Raw genomic sequence first — 26,144 nt, 5'->3', positions numbered from 1 at the left:
TAGCCTTTTCTTTTTTTTATTTTCACAGATCAATGGCCTCACCCACGTCAATGTCCCAGTTATGCTCATGCCGGATGATTTCAAGGCTTTTACCAAAATCAAGGTGGACAACCACCACTTCAACAAGTAAGTGCTGGTGCTAGAAGGGGTGTGACTTAAGTTACAACTGCTGCCATTTTGTGGTTCTAGCATTGTTGGTTCTGTTGGATCGACAGCACGATTGGCCGTGGTGTCAGGCCTGGTTGGTGTGAAGAGAACGCAGCGCTTTATTGTATGGCTTCTGTAAAGTTTGTGTAGTGGGCTGTCGTTGGTTGTGCTGATCTTTCTTTGACGAAGAAACAAGATTAAGAGTGTGCTCGGGTAAGCGCACATGGCCAGAGAAATTCTTGTATGGCTCGTGGCAGTGGTGTGAATTGTGCCACCCCATGCAACGTAATGTGCTGCTCAAGTTAGGCAGTAGACGTCAAATACTTCCTGTTGCTGCAGTGCTGAATTGACAGCATTATGCAGCTATGCTAGAGTGGCAGGAGCGTGATGCCCCGCTTTCACATGTTGGAATGTGATCTGCTTTCTGCCTTGCCCAGAGAGAACATGCCAAGCCATTTCAAGGTCAAAGAGTATTGTCCTCTGGTGTTCAGAAACCTGAGGGAAAGGTTTGGCATCGACGATGTCGACTACATGGTGAGTTGTGGCCTCTCTTACCCATGCCATATCTTTTGACGTTATCTGTACCAGGAGTGAGTCACTATTGCAACCTGATTTTCTTTTCATATCTTGTTCCTCATGGCAACGTTTTTAATGCTTCACATATCTACATTTACTTGACTGAAAGAAAAAAAAAACGGTTTATGGCAAAGAGTAAGCCATGTTTCGAAGAGGAATCACATGCTGAAGTCTAAGGTTTGACAAAATCTCGTCCGGTCGAGTGAATACGCGTGAAAAATAAATAAAGAAGCACCGACCAAAAAAGGTGTAGTCAAGATGACAAGACTTTCAACTTCCACACGGGCTTCCAAGTGGAAGTCGAAACGTCTGTCATCTTGACTGTAGCTTTTTTGGTCGGCGCTTCTTTATTTTTCAGGAATCACATGTGTACTAAATGCTTCTCAAAATCATTGTTTGTTGATTTTGGTGGTGGCTTTTCAATATACGGTTGTGTATAGGTGAAGACTCTTAGTGATTCTGTGTTTAGCGTTGTTTGTAAACCGTATCGTTCCAGAACTCACTGACAAAGTCGCAGCCCATAGCAGTGGAGTCAACTGGGCGCAGTGGTTCCAAATTCTACCAGTCATATGACCGCCTTTTCATCATCAAGACTCTGATCAGTGAAGAAGTGGAACAGATGCACGTTCTTCTAAAGGAGTACCATCCTGTAAGCTCAGAGCTGTATTTTATGATGCAAAAGCCTTTTTTGTTGTGTCCTTGTCAGTGCAGCACCCTACTTTGCATAGTTAACGCTTTCATTGGGCTATTTTCAGACTAATGTTGCTATATATATAAAACCTGCGTCAGTAGCGCTTGGCATTCACTGCTCTGAAACATCTTTTTATAGTTTTATTTATCGCAGGGAACTGGCTGAACAGAGTGCTTTGATTTTTGAGTTTATGGCAATTTTGCGTGAATATCATTGGATTGTACCTGATGGGGAGCTTGTTGGCCAGGTCTCGGATGTTCCACATTGAGAAAGACTGCACAGAAATGGCGAAGCAGATGATGGGGCTCTAATACATATTTGCTCAAAGCTAGTGGTCATCGTCCTTTACACTTTTTGTACGTTGGGGGAAACAGAGGTGTTGCGAAAGCCTTTAACAGAAAACTGGGCTGAGTAGGTTTGTGTTGCTTGCAGTACGTGGTGGAGAGGCATGGGAAGACCCTACTCCCCCAGTACCTGGCAATGTACCGACTCACCGTTGAAGGTGCGGAGACCTACCTTGTTGTGATTCGCAACATCTTCAGCAGCCACTTGAACGTCCATGTCAAGTATGATCTGAAGGTACAACCACCTCTTACTTTCTTGGTTCTTGTCAAATGCAGCTTTGTGTCTTTTGTATCTCTTTGTTTTAAGTGAATGATAGCACGGGCTATTTCAGCTTGGCATACTTAAAGGGTCCCTTAAAAGGGTGTTCAAGGTTGGCTATAAAATGCTTTCATTATGTACAGTACAGGCCACCGAGCTTTCGGGCCGCTTACAAGACCTCTAGAGTCAGCCGGTAATTTACAATACATTTTTAAAAACTCCCGCTTCTGCACTTCATGGCCACCAGCGGTGCCAGTTTTCCGCCGAATACACGTGCAACGAGTCATGTAGTGCTCGTTAAGTCAGCAGCAGACTGCTCTCATTGGTTCACCGTGCCAACTCCGCTCCTCGGGGAATTCCCGCGTTTGTCAGCAGCTGGCGGAGGGGCGAGTGAGGGGGACTGGTGGAGGAGCGCAGAGATTTCAGCGCGTAAAAAGTGACGAGAGGAGAAAGGCGCCAAGATGTGGAAATTCAAATTTTGACTACAGATAACATGGCTTCCGCAAAATACATGAAAAAAGATTCTTGCTGGAGGATATTTGTGAAGTGTTATCTATTAACATCTTAGGTATACTGAAACATTATTGAAAGCCCCTTTCAGAGCCTCTTTAAAGGCAGTGTTCCCGAGGTTTTTATGATCAAATTTAGCAAAACAGGAGCTTCTCAGTAAAACTTGAGCATCCATTAAAACAATCGTTACAGTCATGCTAAGAGAAGGCTCTGAGTCTTGGGAAAAACACCGCTGTACGAGCTTCAACCGTTTAAGGTCCTTGGTACACAGTTGTGTGCAAAACAAACTTGGAGCTTTTTCTGGGGGCTTGCTGCACCTATCAGCGATTTCTTTGTTTCAAGTGAATTTAGCTCATTTATATCACAAATAAAATAGTTTTTATGCCGTATAGCAAATGCAGTAAGTAATATTTCATGAAACAGTGAGCTGGGTAGCGTGTCTTCCGCCATTAATGCATGCAAATTTTACCATCAGCAATGAAATCGTTTTTTTTTCTCAATTCCGGAGTTATTCCATGATCCCTCAGGTGTTTACCTGTCAAATCTGGGCATTTCGATAGAATTATTTCCGGCTACTGGGACACTTTGTACAAAACTTCGCATATCCATGTAAAAAATGAACTGCTGGTATTTTGAACTGAAAAACTAATTCTTTCAGACGAAAAAGCTATTTTTCAATCGAAACCAGATATGGCACTTGAAAGGGTTAATATGAGCATAAGAATGATACCACACAAAATTTGTTTTTCTTTTCACAGTTCCAGGTCGCTCTGAATTGTGTCATCTCGAACTTAGTTTTAAGCCTCGGGAAAGAAATACTGTCTGCTCGTCTATTGTGTGGCTCATATAATAATAATAATAATTGGTTTTTGGGGAAAGGAAATGGCGCAGTATCTGTCTCATAACTTGGGCACCTGAACAGCGCGGTAAGGGAAGGGATAAAGGAGGGAGTGAAAGAAAAAAAGAGGTGCCGTAGTGGAGGGCTCTGGGTTGGGTTGGAACCCGGGAACTCCGGATCAGTAGTCGAGCGCCCATGGCTCATATAAGTAGTTGAGAACTTTTGTACGTCTGCTCATTTCTGCGAAACTACATCGCCAATAGTTGCTTGCCTTTTGGTTAGACAGATCATATGGTATTAGATCTAGGCAGTTTCTTTAGCTTGTTTGTTCAAAATGGTTAGGCTATGTCCTGAATGCTGCCTTTGATTCAGTGTACAATACATTGACCCCTGTCGTTTCGTGTGCAGTGGTGCTTTATGTGTAGTTGTGAGATTGTGTGTCTGCACTCGTACTTTGCACCTCTGTTTAGAACTTGTGCATCTAGTGGCTATCCTTTGCTTTAGTGTTGTGATGTTTTTACTCTCTACTAAGCCCCCTTCCCCATTTGATCTTGAAACCATTAAAACTTGTATCTTTTAACACCTTGACAGTATTTTATAGGGCATAAACTTGATGTGTACACTGTGGTAGGTGCAAGTAAGGTTGGAAATCATTCTTTTTTTTTTTTTTCAATTTTGGACTGCAGAACTTTTACTGAAATTGTGAAAACAGATTGAAGCACATGCTATTTGAGCAAGGGCATTTTTTTTCTATTGCTTATGCACGTATTGTGTGCACTGAATAAGCTTTTAAGTGGTAGCCAGGAGTTATAACCTTTCCACTATTGATGGCTTGCAGTACTTTACATTATAGAAGTCCACACAGATGCTCATGATATTGCTAATGCACAAACTTTGCTTTGCATCAGTGACTGTACGTAGTAGCTGTTTTTTTTTCCTTTTGAATGTACATAGGGGTTGGAATTTTTGGTTCTTATTGTCTGGAAATTTGGCGGAATTTTTTGCTGTTTATTTCAGAATTCAGTTTTTAAGTTTTGTTTCATTGAATATTATTTCCGACGGAAAATTAGTTTTTTTTTTGTTCTATGGTGATATATGCTATATTTCTGGGCTTTTACAAGCTACGTAGGGTTTATTTTAGCATCTTCCTAGGCACAAGCAGTTGATGCAACAGTAAATAATGCAGATATGGTCACATTCAGGGCTGTGCTTGCAAGAGAATATGCCATCGTCATGAAAAAGGGTAACAGCAGGAGAGCTAGGTGATCAGGCTATGGTAGAAAGATGTATTGCAAAAGTGTAAAAATTTGTTGTGCAAAAAGTAAGTAAACGAAAGCCAAACACACGAAAGCCAGAAGAGAGCTACACGTATGTATACACGCTTCGGCAAGTAGAGCCACTCTTTTAATTCTGCTAGTCACCCCATGTCGGAATCACTTTATCTGACTGTAAGAAATGCACGTGTATTTCTTGCTTGCGACACGCTGCTGACTCTTTCACTCAAGGACGGAACTGTGAAAAGAGGAAGCGCTTCAAAGTTTCGGATCGGAAAGAAAGAAAAGGTGAGCGCAGCACAAATCCAGAGGCACTAGGAGGCCATGCATCACATAGCTCGCGTGATGACCGCAGCAGTTGATCTGCCGTTAAACCACCCTCAGGAGCTTGTGCATGGTTTCACGTTGACGGTGACGTGTTGAGGAGAGAAACATTGCCAGGGTCGTTACATGCAGTGAAATAAACAGACCCACTTAAGCATGCAACAGCCCTAAGCTGATGCCTGCAGAGTATGTGGAGACTCCAGGTTTGCACCTCTGTCTGCATTAATTCGTGGAGATATACCTCAAGATGCACAACCGTGCTGCTTAATCCAACGATCTTGCCTGAAGCTGACTCGTTAATTTTCTCTAGCGACTGAGTACAACTTGCATTCAACAGCCACTTAGTTGTGGGGTACATGTTAGGAGTCAAGAACTGCTGACCTTTTTTGGGTAAAACCGATTTGAAAAGAACGAATTCAGCGTCCTTTTTTGGCCTTTTTCAGTTTCATCCGAAAAGTCCAACCCCTAAACATATAAAATAAAGCTGACTAGAGACTTCGCTGTTTTAGCCAGCTATTTTATTACTTTCATTGCTATGATTTGCGCATATTTGCTTGCTGATACTTTAGCAGCAGTTAAAGTGGCTATTACTTATAATTATAATGCCAGGTGTGTGAATATTTCAATTTCATTAGTGCAGTGTGACAGCGCAATAAAATATTTTTATGACTGAGCTTCTTTCATAATAAAAGTGAACATAAACATTCAAGCTTATGTAGAACTAATTGTTATTTTATTGAGACACCTAGAAATGTTGCTCTGAGTGATGAGCACTATGTTTATATTGATTGTCGGCAACAAAAGATGCATCCTATTGGAAGTGTGCTGCACATATTCTAGCACTCTTTGCCACTGAGCACCATTGCAGCACTCACTTGCCTTACAAGAGCATATCCACACTGCATTTTATTTTTTAAGCCTTGCACTTGTGCATTAGCTTTTTTTTTTGGACACCATTAGTGAGTAGTGGCCGTGATGCTTTCCGAGTAGGTTTTTGATGAGGAAACGTTTTCAATGTGAAGGGATACCTCAGCTCTAAGCCTCGCCCATTGTTAAAGCACAGGTCGTCGTCTGGCCTTGTTCAGGTAAGGGAACGTGAGGCATTGTCTCCTTATTGCTTGATGTGTGTGGAAAGCAGGCCTTGCTTTTAACAAACCACCCTCTCTCGGGGAATGCTCGCAATATTAATTTGACCCTTTTTAACACAGGCAGTGCCAAGTTCTAATTCATTCCTAAACTTCCAGTCTTTAGGCAAGACTAATGTAAACAAAGTCGCTTCTGAAGGGGAACTTATTTCGCAACTTATGTGCGCGTGTGAGCCCTCTGATGGGGACCTCGCTAAGTCACGTCAGCCGGGATGCCCACAGCTGCATTTATGGCAGTACTGCTCTGACTGTGTGTGCAAGCCTGCCGGGCATGCTGATCAGCAAATATAACGAAAAGTGACTTGATTGCAGTTGTGCACGTGCATACCTGCTGTATGTTAGTTTAGTTTGCTTGAGATTTTCATCATGACTTGTCACTGACCTCATGCTTAAGAAGCCCGGCTGCTGTGCTGATATGGCTCTTTTTCTGTGATCCCAGTAGTGCCCTTAATGAAAGAAATAAAAGAAGCTTGGCCTGGGATGTATACAAGAGAACTGCTTTTGTCAGAACGGCTACTTTTCCCATGTTTTTGCCTCTTCTTATTTATTTCTCGTACTGATGCCACGCGCAGCTCTTAATTACTGGCTATGTTCATGTTTGTCAGGTTGGAAGGCATAGGAGTTGGCAGCCTCTGCTATGTGTGAGCTAGTGATCGCACTTATGTGCAAATTTACCTTGCATTAGTGCAGTGATGCTGCAGAGTTGTATGCTTTCAATGTTTGCAGTTCGCTAATTCATATAAATTAAACTGAACATGTCTCATTATTGGCTTTAATGGGTGGATGTTTGAGTCTAGGTTAGGGAACAGAAGTGCATTTGTCCGCGCTCTTAACATTTAAGCTGCAATCTGCTTATAGTATTGCTTGTTCATAAGGTCGAATAACTGGCAGCGGGAGATTATTTGTTGGCATGCTTGCACAATTATTATTGGATTATTGGAACCATCAACCAAGCCTTGGTAAAACAGTTCTTAGTGTCAGATATGTGCTTAAAGTTGGATGAAAATAGTGATGCTCTTTTTCCATATCGTTAGGAAAAGATCATTCCGTTTTTCTGAGATGTTTTGGATTCATTAATTTGAAGGCATGAGCAGTCCACTGCTCCCGAGTTGTAGATAATTAATTACATGCTGGAGTAACTGTTTACCTAGTGGACGAGGTTTGCTAAGTGCTCAACTGTTTTGTTGCCATGAGCAAACTGGCATTTTCAGGGTGGTTTGCATAAAATTCTTTTTCACCTTTTAATTGAAAAACTCTTCTTTGTTGTGGCACATCATTGTGTAACTAATATAATTCATTTTTCAGTGATACAAAGAAAGAAAACGCATGTTGTTTACGAAGGAAAAAATCGTTGTTTGACGAAATTTGAGAGACTCACAAAAATACAAAAATATCAAACATATATCTAGTCAGAAAATAGAGAAAAGAAAATCTAGAGTGCTTGTTGGGCGTATTACTGTGGTAAAAATGAGTATTCAAAGTTACTAAACTCTTCATGCTCAACTTTCCGGTCTGCAAAAAAAAAAAAAGAATCAGTTGCTCGCGTGTAGCACTTTGAACTACTCTTCAATTCTGCAGTGCAGTGCCAAGGTGGACCCCAAACTTTCGTGCATATAAATGTCTGCTACACTGTTGGTGGCACAAAATTGTTCAGAACAACATGGCCAGTACCTTCAGAGAGGCCCTGAAAGCAGTGAATCCCCTTGGTAACAGTTGAAACAAAAGTTACAGGCAAGCGCCAGTCGGTAGTCCGGGCTGGAGGGAGCAGTCGACTCTGTAGGTGCAAGCGACAGCTATGTGCGTAAAGATGACACCTGTTCGACAGAGACAAGTGTTAACACTGGAAAATCTCGAGAATAGCTTCGCTGCTGAGGGTGGTCAGTGCGAGAAGAAGACGCCACCTTGAGCGCCATGCTTGCGTGGTCGCTCCGTGTTGACAGGTTTCGGGTTTAATTTATAAATAATCCCTCATGCGGCTGACAAAAAAAACGGTTCCGAAACTGAAGTGCAGTCGTTTTTCAACCCACTGAATAGCGTTGCTTGTTCAGAAGCAGCCCAGAGTGCTCAGAATGGGGCATTTTGCACCACCATTCATATTGAATGATTTGAATAGGTGTGATAGGGAAGGAGTTAAATATGAGAGGAAGAGTAAAACGAATGTTCGCTGCCATAGTGTCACTGCTTTTTTTGGGCGCAAAGTACATGGTAGTGGTTTGAAAACCTATTAACCTGAACCAGCGCCATGTTTTATTTGCAAAGATATAATTTGCAGAAGTAGTCTGTAGGAAATTTCACATATATGCATTTACGCAAGCCTGCCTGGTCATAAGTCACAATATTCCTTATAACCCTATGTGGATGGCATTTTGATGCTTTTTCTGTTATCAAAATCATTTGAAGTGCTTCCTTTATCAGTGTAATTTTAACCCTACGTGGATGGCATTTTGATGCTTTTTCTGTTATCAAAATCATTTGAAGTGCTTCCTTTATCAGTGTAATTTTTTCTTTCATGTGTGAGCCAGAAATTGTTCTTGCAGCTGATACAAATAGTTGCCTTTTATAATATAACAAAGTGCTTCATTGCCTCTTATTTGAAGCTATAATTTTTACCGTAGCAAGATAGTGTCGGTACAAGATGGCCTTAAAAAATTTTGTGGTCACAGTCTTGCCTCCGTCATATGACATCAGAAATATTGAAAGTAACTACAGTAACTACTTCAGGGTTATGTTAAAATCCACTGTCTGGCAGTGACGGAATGCTGTTGTGTGAGATGTTTGCAAAGAAAGGTTATGATGTCCAACAATTTGTACATCATAGCACTGACAGTTTTAACATCGTTCACAGGGGTCAACGGTGGACAGAGAAGCCAGCGAAAAGGAAAGGGTAAGTTTTGCTTATTTTGACAGTATCTGCCGCATGCGTTTGCAAATGGCTAAGGGCATTTTAAAAGGGCTAAAAGCATCTGAGGGCTTTTTTCTCTGCATACAAAACTGACTCTGCATATAAAATTGTGAATTCGTCCATGTTGATTGCAACAGTAATGATATCTTTAACCTGTGCCTCTGCGTGAGAAAATCATATGCAATTTTGAATATGTGCCCAAGGAGGTATTAATATGCTGAATGTTCAGAGGAGTAATCTGACAAAATTAGGACATGTGAACGCCCACTTGTCGAGTAATCTTTAGCAACATTCAGCTAATTTTGTTTATTGCAGATTCTGAAAGCACATTCATATTCTTCTTTTGAAGTGGCCAGTGGCACAGATTATTTTGACTAACGAACTGTTAAACTCCAGTTATGTGGCATGTTTAGCCACTGAACTTTGGATGCCATTGTTGCCGCTTAAGGTGGGGGCTTTAGACTGTTTTAGGGTCAGTGCAGGTTTTAGGGTGAATGCACCCTGAAAATACAATGACTTTTTACGCGACAGCTTATACAGCTCGTTCAGTCGAAAAGCCGTCGGAGTAGTAGTAGTCGGCACCGCATGTCGGCAATAATCGGGGGCTGCATAAAAAAAAGTGTCTCATGGTAATTTGTGGTTCTTGTGATTGATGATTGATTGGTGTGTGATAGGCAGTGACGAGTTAATGAAATCAGTTTAATTAAATGAGTAATTAAAGAAATTTAAAAAAAATTGGTAAGAGGGGTCAGAGGTATCAAAATGCTCAGAAGGAAAAAGCCAATGCTTTGATGGTGGAGTGTGTAATTGATCAATTAATTGAATCAATCAAAAAAATGAAAAATGCGTTGAAAGGTATTTTCAACAACAAAGTGTTGGGAAGAACGGGTGGTGGTGTTTCATGGACTCCCTGGCAGTGCTGAAACACGCTGTCGCGTTCCACTCTTAAAGGCGAAGCTTAAGCATCCTCCAATTTTTAATATGCGAATATATTCAACATTCCAAAACATTTACGATAGCTTTTGTGATATGTGAGGCGTATGTGTCTGTTATCACTGCATTGTGCGAAACCCCAACAGGGGTTCTGTGTTGAGCTCTTTGCATACTTGCACGCTGCACAGATGCAGTTACTATTGACATCACGACTGTTAAACCTGATCGTAATTTGTGGTACATTCAGAGCAATATGTATACGTGACTAAAATTTAGAAGAATGTAAACGCGCAGACTTCACAACAGTCAAGATTCAGTGTTTGCCACCACAATATTGGGTATCATTGGCATTGCACAAAGCTTGGCAGGAGGCACCAATGTGACTGTGAGTGCTTGGCTAGTCCAACACACAAGCATGGAGTGCCCAAGAGCACTCCAGTTCAGAGGCAAGCACTCCGAATGAACTATACTTGGTGACAAATTTTCTTGGCTATGAAGAGAACATTGCTGTAGAAGTGGAGCGCACATCAAATATTTTGGCTGCATGATGATGGTGCACCTGATCACTTGGTGAGGTATTCTCAACTCGGTAATTTCATTCCATTGCTGGAGCAGCTGGTGCCATCTGTTGAAGCTCCTTGTTACTAGACGAGCCTAGCAAATTTGTTGTAATTGATTTATTGGTTTTGGGGGGAAAGGAAATGGCACAGTATCTTTCTCATATATCATTGGACACCTGAACTGTGCCGTAAGGGAGGGGTAAAGGAGGGAGTGAAAGAAGAAAGGAAGAGAGAGGTGCCATAGTGGAGGGCTCCGGAATAATTTCGACCACCTGGGGATCTTTAACGTGCACTGACATCGCACAGCACACGGGCGCCTTAGCGTTTTTCCTCCATAAAAACGCAGCCGCCGCGGTCGGGTTCGAACCCGGGAACTCCGGATCAGTAGTCGAGCGCCCTAACCACTGAGCCACCGCGGCGGGGCATTGTAATTAAGAAAACTGCATTTTGCTTGAGTTTCAACATTTAAAGTTGGCAGTTGCGTTAGAAGTATGCCGTGAATAACGGATTTGGCTATATATTATGTTTTATGATAAAACTGATAACTGCAGATGGGGACTATATTCTACTGCTTTGGAAGAGAGGACATGTTTCAGCTCCGTAGCTTCCGCTTCGGTGTCGGAAATCGTTATCATGTAGTGTAGTAGCTGTATGTGATTTGCGTGCTCGATCTTGAGTCACTAAATATGCTGCGGCCTTATAGAGCACTAGAGAGCTTTATGAAGCAGCCACTCGAAGGCATAATGAGAGTACTCGACCTTTTAGGTTGTCATTGTCATGGTGATGCAGAAAGATAAGCGGTAGGCACACAACTGAGTGGTTGTAGAGCTGTCAGCAGCACCATGTCTGAATGACGGCATTTTTGCAATCAGGGCTCTCTCGCTCTTTCTGGAGATTGTAGTAGTAACCTCTACACTCAGTGTTTCTGCAATTTTTCTCTGTATTCAATGCAAAGGCAGCATTTTATATATTTGAGTTGCATGGATTTGACTTGTATTTTGTTAATGATGGCTATGGAAATTTGTTATTCCTTGTCTCATTGTGGTGTCTTTCTTTCATTTAAGCTTTGAAAAATTATTAAAGTGCTGTGTGGAGGTCATACAGATCTCTGTAGAAGACATTTCATAACTGACGTTTTTGCTGGGATTGCTTGTAGCAGTAGTTTGGTCACTACGAAAGGTGTAGTGCTTTTATTTCAGGGTTGGAAATTTTCATACTTGGTTGCTGTACTGGTCTTTGTGTGCTCGGTGTTTTCCTCAAGGAAAAAGACATTCCTACATTGAAGGACAATGACCTCGTGAAGGATGGCACAAAAGTCCACATTGGAGCTGACGCCAAGGAACGATTCCTGGAGTTGCTGACTGCCGATGTTAACGTGAGTGCTTTACATGCCTTGCTAAGCTGCGAGCATCCAGCTTTATCATTCTGTTTGGGACGCGAGATCTCAACTTATCTTGAATGATGGCAGCAATCAGGAAGACAGCAAAAGGGCTTCCAAAAAAAGAAAACTGTTTACTGGGTGACTCGCACCCACAAGGAACTGAATGATTTGGCAAGGAACCACTGAGATGAGGCGCCTAAGCAACTACAACAATCTGGAACAGTGTGGAAGCAGTGGCTGCAATCATTCGATATAAGTCTGGTGGCATAAAGCATAAAGGCATAAAGCATAAAGGCATAGAGCCTAGTGGTGACGGCTGGGAGTGTTAACAAACAGTACAAAGATTCACGGCAACATGACCTATTGCATTTCACATTTGTCAGCATAACACATGTCATGGAATAATATTGAACAAAACTGTACCCACACGAAAAGTGGTCTAGAGCGAGCAAAGCACTGTTCATGAATCCTTTTATACTTGAATCAGTAGGTTCCTCTCAAAAACTGCAAATGGAACCTGTGCTTGTTACAAAAGTAAGTTTGCCTACTGTGCTTTAAAGCTGTCTGCGTTGCATGGTTTTTTGTGCAAACATGAGCCATTGTGTGCTTGAAACAGGGGAAAACAGTCATATACCTCAATGCTGCTTGTTTATTGTTTCAGGGTTCATTCTATGAGAGCTCAGGAAGCCGAAGCACTGACATGCTTGATTTTATTGCAGTATTTCAGAAGTTTCTCTCCTCAGTTATGCCTTATGCAGATTAGCTCAGTCCATGGTAAAGTAAATGCCGCTATCATTGTACTACAACTTTGTACAGTGCACAGCATGCGTCATATTTAGAGGGAGGTCTTATCATGGAGAAAAGCAGGTTTCACCGTGAAGCAGGAGTGCCGCTTCATGCTCCTCCTCTCGAGTGCTCTGCGCTTTCTTTTTTTTGCTTTGCAGCGAAACCTATTTTCTCTGCCATAAGTGCCAGCTTAATCATTCTTCGTATTCTATTCTCTCCATGTATGACACATACTGTACAGTCGGGGACAAGTCTCTGTACCGCATGTTGTGCAAACAAAGCCCATAGCTCTGTTATTATCTGCCAGCTGAAGGCTCCACTTCTAAAGGGGAAAGAACAGGATTATTATTTTCACTCCCACAAAAGTGGTCTTTAGCCGCCAGCTAACAATAGAGCTATCGGCTTTGTTTACGAAACACTTTGTCCAGAGACTTTTGTCCCCGACTGTACGTGCAGTCATCATGTACACCTTTCCAATTTTTTAACACTATCACGCCAGTGTCGGCCGTTCGCTTGATCAGCGCCCTATAACGGAGTGAACTCGGTGAGAGTTAGGATGACCATTGTCGCATTGCTTGTAAAACCCATCCTCACCAGCCCAAAGAGGGCCAGTGAAACACAGCAGCAGGCTCAGCATTTCACAATCAAGTTTTGACAGCCTGCATCTCGCTTTTTATTGTTTCGAAAGTGTACCAGCACTGCCATGCACACGAGCACGTCGCAGCACTGTGCATCCGTTGGGGTGCTGAAAAGAATGCTTGCAATGTGCGGCACTTGACGCTTTGAAAGGGAGCATTTTTAGTAAGGGTTAAACAGCACGGAAGAAACAGGACACTAGAGGGGGGCTTGTCTTGTTCCTACCGTGCTGTGTAATCCTTACCAGAGTGCTTTAGCACTTCTACTGGTCATAAAGTTTCCTAGCAAGGATATGGAGACAGGATCTGTTGCTAGGGGTGCCACTGACCATCTGAGAACATGGAAGCAGTGCCTGCATTGGTACTCTACGGCACATATTGTATCTCAAGTCTGTGTTTGATCCTTTTCGAGCGAGATTACGTGCAAGTTATTTTATGTGGAACAAATATTTTGTGGGTCTCAGTAGCGAAGTCAGAATGTGGAGAGAAATGTTTGATGGGAACAAATGGATGCTATTTCTGCAGCGCGATTTAGTGGTGGCATGAAAAGATGTTTCATGTACACATTGTCAGAATTTTCCCAGCCAGCTGACTATCATACATCCTAGTTCAACTTAAAGCAGCAGTGGTCAGCCCAAAATACTGCATCCGATGGCTGAATTGCGGCTCCTCCACATGTGGAACCTTGTAGAATGGGAAGGAGAACTGTTCAGTGGAAATAATATAAAATAAAACCACTGCAAGAAAGCCACAGGCGCTATTTTCATGCATTTTTTTTTTTTACATGAACATGGACATGCAGGGAGTCGAATGTTGAACCTCCATTTTACTGCCGCGGTATGACCCGCTTCCACTTTTCGCGCCTTTCCTTCGTCCCTTCTTAGCTAGAATGGCAGACAGTACGTTTCAGCACGTTCATAGCACTTACACTCAGCGTACCGGTCACAACATGCAGAATCAAAGGTAAAAATTATGTGGCAGTCTGTTGCAATATTACTTGCTGACAAAGGCTGTCACCTTCCCGGTCATCTGCTCAATGTCCTTAGATGACACATACCACTGTGGTGCAGCCGCTGCTGGTAGCATGCAAAACTCTCCCACAGTGTCAAGGCGACGCTTCATAGCCAGTGAATGTATTGAAGGACTGTGCTCTTACTACATAAGTTTCGCCGCCAACTATCCTGAACCGTCACCGTAATAAAATCATTTAGCTTGGTGCATTGTATAATGACTAATGAAAACAGATATCAGGTTTGACAAGCCTATCATCGGCATGAAAAAGATTACAAAAATTTACTTTTAAAAGAGTAGGGAAACCAAATCTTGGTTGCATGTTCTTTCTTTAGAATGCTGCACAAGACATCAGTAAACATGGCATGTCAATGGAATTCGCTTAAGCCGGGTCAAAAATTTATACTTGAGCTTTGTTCGGTCATGTTCATTTGGTTTCGGTTTCAACAGGCAAGTTGAGACAACGTTGAGCTCCTGAGGTGTGGAAAAGTGGTGATCTAATGCATGTTTGTTTATTTGTCATTCCGGCTCTTGGGAATAGCTTGTATGAGAGTGAGTGAATTAAAAATATGAAACGATGATTATGTTGCAGTTAATGTATGCCTCATGTGACCTCAGCATTGTTCTATTTGTTGAAACCAAAACCCAAACAACACGAGAGAACAAATTTGATTCTTAATTGTTTTGCAGTTCCAGGCAAATTTCTTGTCGTTATCCATGTATACTAATGCCTCACGCACCATTTCAAAGAAACAAAAACATGAGATCAGAAGCCTGTTGTCCGTACTTCTTTAAAGTTTTTTTTTTTTTTTCATGTGGAAGGCATGAAGGAAATTGAATTGCCACTCATGCATGCCATAAGTTTATTCCAGTTATGCACCTAAAGAGAGCTATGTGATTCCCCTTGGCCCAGTATGTAATGATTCCATAGGCATTAAGCTGTACATATGTCCCTTCTGCCTATTCTGCATTTTTCTCGTCTTCTTGGCGAAACAGAGGATCATTTGACCTTTCCATCTGATGACGCTCTTTCATGCAAGCAATAGCCACAAGATCCCAAGGAGGCAGGGTCTGGCTATAAGAACTTAGGCTGTAAAAAAAATTTTGCAAGCAAGAGACAGAAGTGAATGCGAAAAGTGACAATGCAAATGATACCTGAACTGTTGTTGCTGCAGTAACATTAACTCCAAATTATGAGGGGCTGAGGTCTAAGGAAGGCAGAGGCGAAGTAAAAGAGACTGCTTAATAAATGCATACTGGATGCACCTGGCAGACAGGACTACACATAAAAGACCAGGGGCCGTATCACGGAACAATCAAGTCACAAACTTGTCGAAAACGAATCAATTAGCCCTGCTCCTTCCTATTGGTCGGCCGTGGCCGACAGCCATATTGCTCTTTTGCGTCATGGGTGGTTGCAGATTACGTCACGGATGTTGCAGAAGTGATTACGTTGCACTCCTAATTATGCAGGCACAAATTGATTGTTTTTTATGATCGCCTCTAGGCGGTGAATTTGCCAGTTGCGTTCATGACAGAAAATGGCGGCGGTGTACGTGGCAATATTCCTGAGGTGGCTACGCCAGTGCGAACAACCGCGAAGGAGGGCGCACGAAGACGCGTTTGACTTGCCGGACGAGCTGTTTCGACGCCTTTTTCGACTGGAGAAGCAGACTCAATAGTGGCTGTGCGACGAAATCACCGATTAACTGGGAGGTGCGCGTGCGAGTGTGCTGTCGGTGCGGCGGCAGGTGGTGTGTGCACTGTCGTTCATTGCCACTAGTGGCTTTCAAACTGCGTTGGTAATGGGGCGTACGTTGGCATCACACAATCGACAGTTAGCAAGTGCATGCAGCGGGTGTCGAAGGCAATCTGCAAAGTTGGTGCGCAGAAATGGTGGGTTCCCACGGTCACCTTGTTCCACAGCTACATATAAACAAAACATGATTATGGTGGCAAAGAACTTTATTTTTCTGCGCACATCGCAATTCGTGGTTCTCTTCTGTTTCCCAAGGGAAAAGAAACAGACAACTACACATCACATACTGCACATTGTAAGGGCTGAACAACTCAGACTTTAGCAAGTTGTCTTCGTCGATTTCGTACCAAGCGCTCCTTGCAAGTTTGCTCGGCAGACTCATAGCCTTCACTGCCTTTGTTCAGATTTTTCTGCGCACTACGGTCAACCGCACAGTAGCTTGATTTTAGACGCGACTTAAAAAACAATAAGCTGTGGAATCAGCTCTTTTCGTGCAAAGTGTTTTGTTGACATTTACCACCGCTAGCGCACCCCCGCTGCAGCAAAATTGCCCACAATTTCGTGTATGCTCCTTGCTTTGCTTAATATTTTCCAACTTTAAGCACAATGTTTTGGCAAATAAAATATTAGTTATTTTGATCCCTGCACATTTCTTGTCTTTTCACAGAAATTTAGCAGATGGTCCCTTGCCATGCAAATAAATGCTCGGGGGGGCCACCCTGTTGATTCCTCATAGCGTCAAGTGACGATGCCTCATCGTTTCATCATTTTGACGTCACTGTCAATAACTTTTGTTCTGATTTGTGACCGTTCCTTAATACGGCCCCAGGCAAAAGCATTGGAATGGATCCTCTTGGCTGCATGCGGCTCTGTGCCATGTACTACTATACTTTGTTTCGTACATCAGGTGCAACGCTGTCAAAAGGTTCGTTCGATTCGCCTGCACTACGTGAACTGGTTCTCGCGGTGCTGTACTTTGCCATTCGTTTCATCGGTGCAAGATGGCACTGTCTGCACGACTCCATTCGTTTAAAAAAAGTGCAGACGTTGTGCAGGTCTAGTTCAGGAAAGTTCAGGAAAACTGTGCACCTCCTCAGTGGTCGGTGCAGGTGCAGCCGCCATGGAAGCAGACGACGGCTTGCGTGACAATGATTTGTGCTTTGCAATAAATGGCGGAGATACTCAAATTATTCCACTCGTCGATAAAAACGGTGCCTCACACGGGCCCGCCAACTCTTATGGAACAGATTGGCCACTCGGGAAGGCGGCGACGGAAATGAGGATGGCGGCCCTTGCCGGCACCTTGCATCTCTCGACCATCGTGCTTTCTCTTTATTTTTCCACGCGGACTACTTTCGTACCTTTCACAGCGTTGCACCTGATGTATGAAACGGAGTATACATACCTTGCTGGCCATAGTTGCAGCACAGGGCGCCACAGTGATTGGCACAGGCAAAGCTTTTAGTGCAGCGGAGAAACCAAGGCCTGCAGTCTGAAAGTTCTCGCTCACCGCTCCTCCCATGGTTTCAGTTCCTGGCCCAGATGAACGTGATGGACTACTCGCTCTGCCTGGGCATCCACGACGTGGAGCGGGCCGAGCAGGAAGCCCTCGAACGAGAACGGGCAGAGGCACTTATGGAGGAGGTGGACAATGGCACGGGAGGCAGTGATGCGCTGCCCCCCTCGGATGAAGACGAGGACTCGGCCGGATCGGGATTGGCTGACGCTGTGCCCACTCCACCGGACTCCCCGGGTGGTGGGCGCTTCCGCAATGAACTTGGAATTGCGAACGGTCTCTTCAACCCAGCGAGGGATATCTATGCCATTGGCAGCCTTGATGGTGTGTTCTGCTCATCCGTTCGTGTGCCGTGTTCTGATTTTATTTTAAGGGAGGAAGAGGGTTTAAAAAAAAAATGTTTATTAATGAAGTCAGAATCATGAAATCTTTGGGGAACATGTACTTTGTCATGCTGATTCCAAATATTCCATTTAATTCATGTCAAACAAGTCCTTTTATGCACTTATGTATTATGTGATGTAACTTCGTAGAGAAAGCTTCTGAGAAATTTTGCAGCAGGGAACTTGCTAAAACGCATGCCATTGGTTTCCCTTGACATCAAGGAATGCAGTGAGGGTGAAATTATAACCCTGCCTGCATAATTATGCCTTCATCCTCCACATAGGAGTCGAGTTATGGTGTTTCGGAGTCACCACTTCAGAACTGGGATAAGTTTGTACAGTCGAGCCCACTTATGACGAACCTGATGGTCATGTGGATTCCATTTGTTATATCCCAGGCTCGTAGTAAGTGGACTGTGCGTATAACAGCTAAAAATATTACGTCCACCAAAAGTGACATTTAGGTCTTCAAAAGCTGCTTTATGCAAGTCCACTTGTTCAAAGCAGACCTTACCACAGCTCTTTCCAGGCTCTCCAGGCCAGTCATGTTCTCCTGTCTGAGACCCTTGCTGCCAGCAATTAGCTTTAAGGACAGGATAAAACTAATCATGGTTGAAGCATCCACGGCAGCTGCTGAAAAGTCTGCCACAATAATCAGATTTTTATGGCGATAGGCGAGTGTTTGTGCAGTAAAACCTCGTTTATTCGGATCTCACAGGAGTAAAAAAATTGTCTGAATTATCCGAATGCTGAATTATCGTATGAACAACAAAAATAGCACATGAAGAAAGCTTTCATTCTGTACCTTTACTTTACAAAAAAATCTGTAATGGTTGTTTGTTTTTTCTTCGAAAGCTGAGCGGCAACGACAATTTTTCGCACATGTGCCAACTACTCAGGCAAAATTCTTTCAAAACAGCGAGGGCGTCCACAGCTTCATTAAAGAGTGGTACGCCGTGCCGGAAGCTCTTCGCGGGGGTCGTCTTGGTCGTCTTCGTCGGACGCCTCGCCAGTCGCCCCGAGAGCATTGGCGATAATTTCTGCATCAGGCAACTGACCGTCTACAGTAACGCCATCATCGATTCCAAAGTAGTCAGTGAGCTGTACTTAAGCGGGAAGCAGGGCAACGAGTGCCCTATCCTCTTCATCCTTGTCAGGTGCTGCGACCTGCAGGCCTTCAGGCAGCTCCGGTTGCCCAAATCAGCTGTGCTTGAGCAATAGGCCACTACTGCTGCCGGCATGTTAGGATGTGCCAAAATATGGATTGCACTCAGGAGCGTTACATTGTATGGTTGTTTTTGCTCCATGCAGAGCAGCATATGCTCCAAAACTTGTTTCCGGTATTTTTTTCTTCACGTACTGGATGATGCCTTGATCCATCAGCTGTAGTGCAGAGGTCGTGTTCGGTGGTAGAAATACCTGTCGGATCACCTGGAGATCAGAAACGCTGCAGTGCGCAGAGCAGTTATCCACCACTAGCTGCACCATAAGTTTCTTGGCGCTAAATCGATGGTCCATCTCTTGTAGCCATGAACAAAATATTTCAGAAGTCATCCGTGCCTTTTTATTTGCGCAATAGTCGATTGGAAGGTGCTTGGTGTTATAAAAACATATGGGTTTAAGTGCCTTCCCGATAAAAAGGAGAGTAACACACTCTGTGCCAGTCATGTCGGCCGCTAAAAGCACAGTCACATGCTCCTTGCTCCTCTTCCTGCCAGTACAAGGGTCCCCCTTGAAAGTAATCGTCATATCCGGGAGCGCTTTAAAATATAGTGCTATCTCGTCCACGTTGGACACATCGTTTGGGTTGTAGGCTGCGATGTGTTCCTGAAGTTGGACGTTTTGCCAGCCCTTGACGACTTCTTCATTGACCGCACCTCTCTCCCCACACACGATCTTGAACACGAGGCCAGCTCTCCGAGGCTTTGAAGGAATCGATGTTTATGCAGAGGGCATAGCTTTCTGCTTGCGCGCAGATTAATGGCCCTCTCAGTGGGAGCCGTGCATCCCGTGCGGTGCCAATCCACCGCAACAACGTGTCTTCCAATGAGGGTGGGCTGCGGTTCGCATACGCTTGCGAGCTGAATGAAACTTTTCGTTCTGGAAAGCGTACAAAAAGTTAGGGTTGGTTGCTGTGCTTGTTGCTGTGATAGTGTTGTCACCATCAGTGAAGACAGCAATTCTTTTCTACATAATATCTTAAAAGGGACACTACAGTCAAAAATATTTTTTCTCCTGCAGTGTTTCGTGCATTGTCAATGAAGTCACTGAGAACATTTTGTCCTGGCAAGTGGTTGGCCTTTGTTTGAGACACTGTGCTGTTTTTTTGACCAAAGTGATTGCTGTGGCCAGCAACAGCTGCTTAAGTATGCTGATCTGCAGTGTTTTCCAGTGCATACTGTTCATTATGTCTAGGCTATCTGCAAATGGCGCCCTAATTGCCATGATCGTAGCACCTCTCATGTCAGAAAAGAGACTTGGGAAATGCTCATTGCAATCGTCAATGTTTTAAATTAAGCATACTTGTGTGATTGGTCAGGCTATTTGAGTAGCGTTTGAAATGCACAACAGCACAGGTTTCTCTTGCACTGAATGTAAATGGGCTTGATTGTAAATTTAACTTGCCAGGGTTATCTTGATGGGTGGGTAATGCTTTTGATTGCTGGAGTTTCAAGTGATAGCCTCAGGCATCCAGTGCATTCCAGACGGTGTATATTGGGATGGAAAAATCAGCTCCAGATATAGGTAAAACACATATGTCCCCCCCCCCCCCCCCCCCCCCCCCCCTCCAACCTCCAAGGGATGGGATCATAGCTTGCGTGCAGCAAGCAGCTCAAATAAAAAAACGCTTGATGCAGTTTTGATGGAGGCGGAAACGCTAAGGCGCCCCTGTGCTGTGTGATGTCAGTGCAGGTTAAAGGTCCCTAGGTGGTCGAAATTATTCCGGAACCCTCCACTACCGCACCTATTTCTTCTTTCTCTCCCTCCTTTATCTCTTCCCTTAGGCGGAGAAAAGGCCTATGTCCACCAATATGTGAGACAGATACTGCACCATTTCCTTTCCCCAGTGGAGGTCAAAGGCAATAAAACAACACGCTTTCCTGATGTCCACAGTTGCATGTCTCCCAGCTGACTAGCATAGAAACCGGCAAACCAAATTGCCATTGACCTATTATAGTTTAGGATTCCGGCGTGACATACGCATGCTCTGGAGGTCACCAGAAGTTAGCTCTCTCGCTGTACACCGCTTGTCCACAAAAACAGCCACTGGTGCAAGCGAGCTGGGTAAATGGCATGCATTTAGAATATTTATTTTCAGAACCAATTTATGTACGAAATAACGATTTTCCTTTTCGAAACATGGAGCTGAGGAATCTTGGCAGGAACGAGCTCTGGCACAGGGTGCTCGATACTTGTGGCTCGGCTGAAACTACCTTAGACCCTGAAATGGTTCGACTCCGCGTATAGGTCGACCATCCAATTTCAAATGGCCGTTTTCGAAAAAAAAAGAAAAAAAGATGATGGACGATATTACATGGTTAGGCCAAATTCAGATTGGGTGCACTTACACTTTGGTTTTCACTTCCGTTGTGGTTTTGGTTAATGTGATAGTGCTGCATTCTGGATCCATTGCGCATGGATGGAAGTTGATGAAGACTACTACATCCAAAGCACAGCGCGAGAGACTGGTAGTTAAAAATGTGGGTCATTCGGCTGTGGCGATGATGTAGTGGTAAAAAAGCAGCGAAGCACACATTCATGAAGACTGTTGATGTTGTGTAGCATATTCTTACTCGATATTTAGTCTAATAATGTGTGCCATAATCTGCAACTATGGCAGGTGGAGGACATAGAGACATTGCTAAGCTCTCCACTGCGGCCTCTCTCATAGCCTGAGTAGCTTTGGAATGTTAAACCTCATAAACCGAACCAAACCAAACTGCTAAGCACTCTGCTGTCTTTACCCGACAAACAGTTTATTGTTGTAACCTTGGCTTCCCTTTTCTTTTTTGTGTTCAGGCTCTGGCAAGAAAGAAGTGTACTTCATGGCCCTAGTTGATGTGCTCACACACTACGGAGTGAAGAAACGCACCGCGCAGGCAGCGAAGACAATGAAACACGGCGCAGGGGCGGAGATCTCGACGGTGCATCCAGAACAGTATGCCAAGCGCTTTCTTGACTTCATCTCCAAAGCGATAGACTAGAACCCCCCTGGCACTGGTCTGCTTTGTGTACCTACAAAAGGTTTGGGGAAAGGGGGTGAGTGTGTCTCTCCATTGCTGTCGTGAGGAGCTGGCTTGTGTTAATCGCTGCGAGTTTGTTTTCATCCATCCCTGATGGTCTCGTTTGTTGTGTTTCTTTGTGCGTTTTCATACTTCCCCTCGATTAGATTGTGAAGCCCCAGGGCATTCTGCACGGTCCCCCTTGTCCCCCCCCCCCAAGATGTGCCCAACTTGCCCAAGTGAGGCCACCTGCATCGCTGCCGTGTCAGGAACTCTTAGTGCCAGTGAGCTTCGGGTTCTGGGAAGCCCACTGTGGCTTTATTTAGCCGTACCCATGCTGTGATTTTTGCCACTTTTCTCTCCTTGTCGTCTTGCCCACCTGTTGCTCTAATATGCTTCCTAGCAGAGGCCACATTTTACTGGTCCCCATGAAAGATATACGCGTGTGATGTCCTTGTGCATACGCTACTGCTGCAAAACTATTCGAGGCTTTGTTGTTGATACTGCCCTGCAGTGTTCCCAGGCACGGTGCACTTCTCCATTAGGGCGCTGTTTCGGCCGCTGAAAGCTTCCAGCAGTGTCTTCAAACCAAGTGTTACCTGCAGCAGCTGCTGATAGTTTTGCATCGGTAGTGTATGATAATGTAAGTATATTTTGCTGCGAGAGCACCCTTTTCGTGACACATTTTGTTGGCATTGTGTTCCACTTGTGAGTGCAAAGGATGTGCAGAACTGTTGACGGTCTACTGCAAGCCTATCAGAGACTTGAGCTTGAAGGCCTTGGCTTGCTTGTCCTCCTGCATGCACTGCTTCAGCTGGGTGGTCCAAAATGAGCGATGGATAGTTAGGTGCTGGAAACTGCTGCGCAGTGGCCCCACTTGATAGGGGGTGCTAATCTGCGTACACAAACAACACCGTGACTTGCACACATGTGCCCAACGGTGTAGTGCAGAGAGTCTAGAACTGCGAACTTGCATCTGCAGTCCGTTCTAGCGTGTCATGTTTAACAGGTGGATGTGCGTATTGCTCGCAACGTTTCCTTTTTTTTAACCTTTTACCTATTGCAGTTACAGGGAGCAGTTTTTGTCCGTTGTGCACAGTGGCTGAAGTCAGTCGTTCCAGTTTTTATCATCCGTGCTGAGCCTGAACATACCCAGTGCTTCTACTGTTCACGCTCTCCTTTTCAAACGCAGCAAAAGCTCAAAATGTGCTCAGACTGTAGGTCGTGATGTCCTCATCCCAGCTCGAGCTTTTATTTAATTCATGCAAGCTCCACTTGGCTCTTCATGTGGCGGTAGTCTAGGTCCCGTGAAATGCTACTGTTGCTTTTTTATCAGTTTGCAGCACCGTGTTGTGGTCTGCTGTCGGCAGGAGTGAAAGGGAAAAAAAAGGAGTCCGTGCAGACACAGGTTCAGTATTGCTTCCGTGTCCTCCAGCACGCAGTTGTATGGGACTTTTGTATGCTTGCTATTTGTGCGAAGCTAATCGAGTGTCTTTTAGAGCCGCCTTGGCACCTCTCATTCTCTTCAGCTTTTGCATCGTATATCTTCAGTGAGGAATGTCAAGCGAACAATGTCGTCGCTGCTGATGTGTCATGTACGTGCGTGTGTGTGTGTGCGTGTGCAGTACTTGCAAACTGAGTGGTTATTAGTCTTTTTGTTTTCCTCTACACAACTAGTCCCAATTCCAGACTGATCACATTCGCCACACTTTCATTGATTCCATGTTGGTGACTCACAAGCTGCTTCTGGGCGTTATTCACGTTTCTTCTTTTTTTTCTTTCACATGGAGCATGCAGTCATCTCCCAACATTTTGTATACCGCAGCAAAACTGTTAGTTTCAAAGCTGTGGCCAAGCATTTTCTTGTTTTGTCTGTCTTTAGCCCAGCTGCATTGCAATGAGCATCAGGTACTTCTTGGTTGGGGGTCAGTGCATGAAAATTTGTTAGCACGTCGAGGGCAGTTCAGTTTTTTTCTTCTTGCGTGGAGTGAAAGGATATGGTGGAAAATACAAGTAGACAAAGATCAATAATACTCAGTGCTATATATTATGTATACCACCAGTGTTGCACCTCTCCACTATGTCACCTGTCCAGGTGGTTTAGTATTGCTGTTTATGGGTAAGCCAATTTTAGCTATGTTTACGTAGGTACCGATATGTATGTGGTAGTGCAATTTCTTCCCCCCTTTCAGTGTTCTGAGAGAGTTTGCTACCAAGCTTCTTAGTGGTAGTCTAATCGTGTCGAACCTAAACAAGTTGTTTGCTTTGTCGAACAAAGGAGGTCGCCTCACTCTAGGACAGTTGTTATTGCACAGTGGCAGTGTACATATGAGTTTGTGCAAGTCAGCCTGCATGCACCCAATCCGAGGAGGAACTTGGAACACTGCAAGAGGCTGAGGATGGGGTTGTTTGTGAATAGTGGCATGGGCAGTGGACCTTGACATTTGTGGTGGGAGGGAAAAAAAAATGGCCCAAACTTTTACAAACAGGTTGTGATGTTCTTCAAAGCATGTCTAAGTTTCCATTGCTATGCATCAGGGCTCAAATTGACATGATACATCAAACAGTTACAACCATAATCTGTCGTATAATGCTGATGTGTGCATTCCATACGGTGCATGGAAGAACTAACAGACTTGTAAAGCTCCATGGAAGCAAAACATGGGTTGCGCTTGCAAGCACCGAAGTGATTTGTGTAGTTTCAGGTGTAATACTTGCAAATGATTGATGTTTTCAGTGTTGTATTGTTGTTCGTATAATTCTGTAGTTGCTTTCAGGGCATGAACGTTACATAGTTTGCAGCATAGGATGTGTCCACTGGTCGAAGTTTCGGTGGGGTCCCAATTCGTATCCGGGACAGAGGGACGAAAAGCTGTGTTGCTCTGTGTTGTGTGCTGTGCAAGTTCTTCAGGCACATTGCCATACCCAAACCGAGGGGGCATCCTCACAAAGATTCTTCAGTTGTGAGTGTATTATTTTTAGTGTACATATGTTTATTTCTATGACACTCAAATAAATTTTTAGAGACATGAAATGTGTTGTGTGTTCACTGTATGCCTGCTGTTGTCACCCAGAAAGTACACAAATCTGGCACAAGATGGAGGAAGAAGAAGAAGAAGAAGAAGTTTATTCACATCACATTACATGATGCAGGGAGCCTGCAGAAAAAGCTGCCAGAAGCCAGCTTGACAGGGCCGCAGGCCCCCTTTCATTGGCAGTTTGCGGAATGTCGTAAAAAAAAGTTTATACACAGTATATTTTATCACAACATGTAAAGAAAAAAAAAAGTGAAAAATACAACATATTACAAGAAAAACGCTAAAACATATATACTGTTTCCACATTTCAGTGTAACACGTGCTCACATTTTTAATACATTGATGGGGAAATATTATAGACACAAAATCTCGTTTTACTTCGTTTTGAAAAGATCGCGCAGTGCTTTGAAAGTTATATTGTCGAGTTGGATATTTTTAGCTTGCAAACTGTTTAGTAATCGGGGTAACTTGTTTTGCAGCATTTGTAGACCGCATGTAGTTCTACTTGTGTTAACCTTCCATGGTTCAAAATGACGCGTCTGGTATGAATCTACATTCTTTTCTAGCTGAGCTATGTTCTTAGTAGTACAATTGTTACATTTAGTTTCTTGTTTGAACAACTTGCAAAGCCGATAGTCATAGGATTTTGTTACTGGAATTACATTGTATTTTTTAAATAATTCATGTGTGTGGTAGTGCATTGGTACGTTTTCGACAGCTCTTAAAAACTTTTTTTGGAGAATGAGCACTCTGTCTATATTAGATTTAGTAGTCGATGCCCACACCAAGTGACAATAATTAAGTCTAGGGGAGTTTGGTTGAATGAGCTAAAAAGTAGCTTAGCATTTCTAAGGGAGTGTGCTGTGTTTGAAGCAAAGTGATTTTAAACTGTATCTAGGTCATGAGAAA

At 43.7% G+C, this 26,144-nt stretch overlaps 1 protein-coding gene across 3 annotated transcripts; it reads left to right on the top strand.

Moving 5' to 3' along the window:
• On the top strand, positions 1-25,231 carry PIP4K (phosphatidylinositol 5-phosphate 4-kinase). Of its 3 annotated transcripts, none has more exons than XM_077657842.1 (9): positions 1-126; positions 585-681; positions 1,220-1,372; positions 1,847-1,993; positions 5,986-6,048; positions 8,954-8,992; positions 11,765-11,878; positions 17,606-17,915; positions 21,995-25,231. In XM_077657842.1, the coding sequence occupies exons 1-9, from the start codon at positions 62-64 to the stop codon at positions 22,177-22,179; spliced, it is 1,173 nt and encodes a 390-aa protein (XP_077513968.1). In that variant the 5' UTR covers positions 1-61; the 3' UTR covers positions 22,180-25,231. The 3 variants fall into 3 exon arrangements, with proteins under 3 accessions (XP_077513968.1, XP_077513969.1, XP_077513970.1); XM_077657843.1 differs by lacking the exon at positions 5,986-6,048 and adding an exon at positions 4,871-4,927; XM_077657844.1 differs by lacking the exon at positions 5,986-6,048.
• The last annotated feature ends 913 nt before the right edge of the window (positions 25,232-26,144 follow it).

Source organism: Amblyomma americanum, chromosome 3 (genome assembly GCF_052857255.1).
Source record: "Amblyomma americanum isolate KBUSLIRL-KWMA chromosome 3, ASM5285725v1, whole genome shotgun sequence".
NCBI lineage: Eukaryota > Metazoa > Arthropoda > Arachnida > Ixodida > Ixodidae > Amblyomma > Amblyomma americanum.
This window is presented reverse-complemented; position numbering and strand designations above follow the sequence as displayed.